We start from the raw sequence: 2,257 nt of genomic DNA on the forward strand, positions 1-2,257 counted from the left end.
ATATATATCCAACGCAAGTGTGTTCAAATCATTCTAGAATCAATAAATATATAGTTTTAAGTCTCTAAAATAGTAAGGTAAGATAAAATAAAGTATACAGGCATATACAAGGACATAAACTTCAGAAATATCATGAATGTTTAAAATATTTATAAACATGCATAGTTTCCAAGTTGTATAAAAATATTTAATAATTTAAGACAATACATTACGATATATAAACGTACAGTATGATTTAATATATAGTGGGTAAATATATACGATATGATATGATATTACAAATTTATATGTATTATATTAAAAAAAACAACCGTACAATACATAGGTAATGCTAAAAGTTAGCATCTACGGACCGTTTCTGAGACGTGTCTATTAATATCGTGTAGTACTCATATTAGAAATTAGACACTCCCTTCATCAGGATGTTCATTGTTACAGAAAGAGAGGAAAAAATAAAAATCTCAAAAGGTTACAGTGACATAATACAATATGTTAACAGACATGTAAAATCAAACGGACCTAATACAATACATCATGGCTCTTTTTTTCAGTTAACTTTGAAGTTACATATTTTTATTCCCAACCAGATAGAGTACTTTTTTTTTGTTGATCTTACCATCATGCAACAGTACATTGAACATAACACCATTAAAATATTTGCAGATGACTAAGCTCCAGAAAGTCATTAAGGGAGCCTATGATCGAACGATGCTTCAATTGGACTCAAGAATTGTGTGCAATAGGACTGAACCCGAATCAATGGGGATGAGAAACAATCAGCTTAACCACAGGCAAGCGCACGAGTACTTAAATGAAAGAAAGAAAGTGACACTCAACACATTAGTTTGAGTTGTACTTAATGATGAGTCACTCAAAGTTTTGATAGGGTTGAGTCAGATTTGACTGCTATCTCTAGCAGGTGGTGCAGCCACAAAGAGGTAAGATAAGGTTTGAAGGAGATTTGGCTGCTATTTCTAGCAGACTGTTTTTTTACCATATAGAGGCAGTGATTGTTGGTTCAATTTCTACAGCCATCAGTAGGTTTAAAGGTAACAAAGACACTTACCTGTGTTATATATTTACTGCCCTTTGATGTTTTTGCTGGGGGTGGAATAAATGGGGCTCGCAGCTGAGTAAAAACAGGTTTCTTGGATTTTAATCTTCTGTTCCGGAAATTTCCAGAATCAAATTGGCGGCTGATCTAGAAAAAAACAAAAAAACAAAAAAAAGAAACCATTTTGAGAGAAGATTCTAAGCAAAATTTGGTTGGTTTTGAAATCTTAAAAGTTTTGTTTTCCTTAGTAAGGGAGAATTATAATAAGTGTTCTTGTGAAGATTAAAAGAGCTGTGAAGGGAAGTGGGAGGGTGAAAGAGGGATGAGTTAGTGTGAAAAGGTGTGTGTGTGGAAAGGTGGGTGAGTGTGTATAAAAAGGTGTATGTATGGGGAAAGTGGAAGGAAAAGTAAGGTGGGGCAACAGAGGTGTGCTTAGATATCCAAATGTCATGTGATCTCTTGCTCCCCTCTCCCCCCTACAGCCCCTGCCCTACTTACTTGAATTGTAAGCAAATATTCATAAAACTGGAAATAATTATTTCTACTCTAGGCATAAAGCCTTTTGGGAGTGAAGGGGACTAGTTGATTACATCGACACCAGAGCATAACTGGTACTTATTTCATTGACACTGAAAGGATGAAAAGCAAAGTTGACCTCAGTGGAATTTGAACTCAGAACGTAGTGGCAGATGAAACACTGCAAAGCATTTTGTCGAGCAGGCTAATGACTCTGCCAGCTCACCACATCAAACATATTCTTCATCATCATTATCATTTTCCATGCTGGCATGGGTTGGATGGTTCAACAGGAACTGGAAAGCCAGAGGACTGTCTAAGTCAGCATGGTCTTTGCAGCTGGACGCCCTTTCTAACACCAGCCAACTTACAGAGTGGGTTGGGTGTTTTATATGCGGTCTCTTTTGGCAAGGCTTTTGCAGCTGGACGCCCTTCTCAATAATAATCATAATTGAAATGTTACAGAAATTCTCTTATGTTTCTATTGTGATGTGATCTCGTTGATAAAGTTTACCTTGTTCACTTTTATATAAAAAAACAAAATCAAACGTTTACTCTGGAGAAGTTTTTTTCTGAATTCACAAAGATAAACAGAGGTAAAAATAAAAGAGAGAGAGAGAGAGGGGGGGGACTGACCTCAGAGAACTTCATACTTCTTGTTCTTTCATGAAGAGGAACGGGTGTGGA

General features: G+C 36.0%; 1 protein-coding gene across 1 annotated transcript in view; it reads right to left on the minus strand.

The window, feature by feature from the left end:
- LOC106868786 (outer dense fiber protein 2) overlaps positions 1-2,257 on the minus strand; it is a 94,263-nt gene that overhangs the window by 25,679 nt on the left and 66,327 nt on the right. The window contains exons 3-4 of the mRNA XM_052975528.1: positions 2,207-2,257; positions 1,067-1,201 (exon numbers count right to left, since the gene is read on the minus strand). Coding sequence (XP_052831488.1) covers positions 1,067-1,201; positions 2,207-2,257 — 186 coding nt within the window. The remainder of the gene's footprint in view (positions 1-1,066; positions 1,202-2,206) is intronic.

Source organism: Octopus bimaculoides, chromosome 21, assembly GCF_001194135.2.
Source record: "Octopus bimaculoides isolate UCB-OBI-ISO-001 chromosome 21, ASM119413v2, whole genome shotgun sequence".
NCBI classification, from domain to species: Eukaryota; Metazoa; Mollusca; class Cephalopoda; order Octopoda; family Octopodidae; genus Octopus; species Octopus bimaculoides.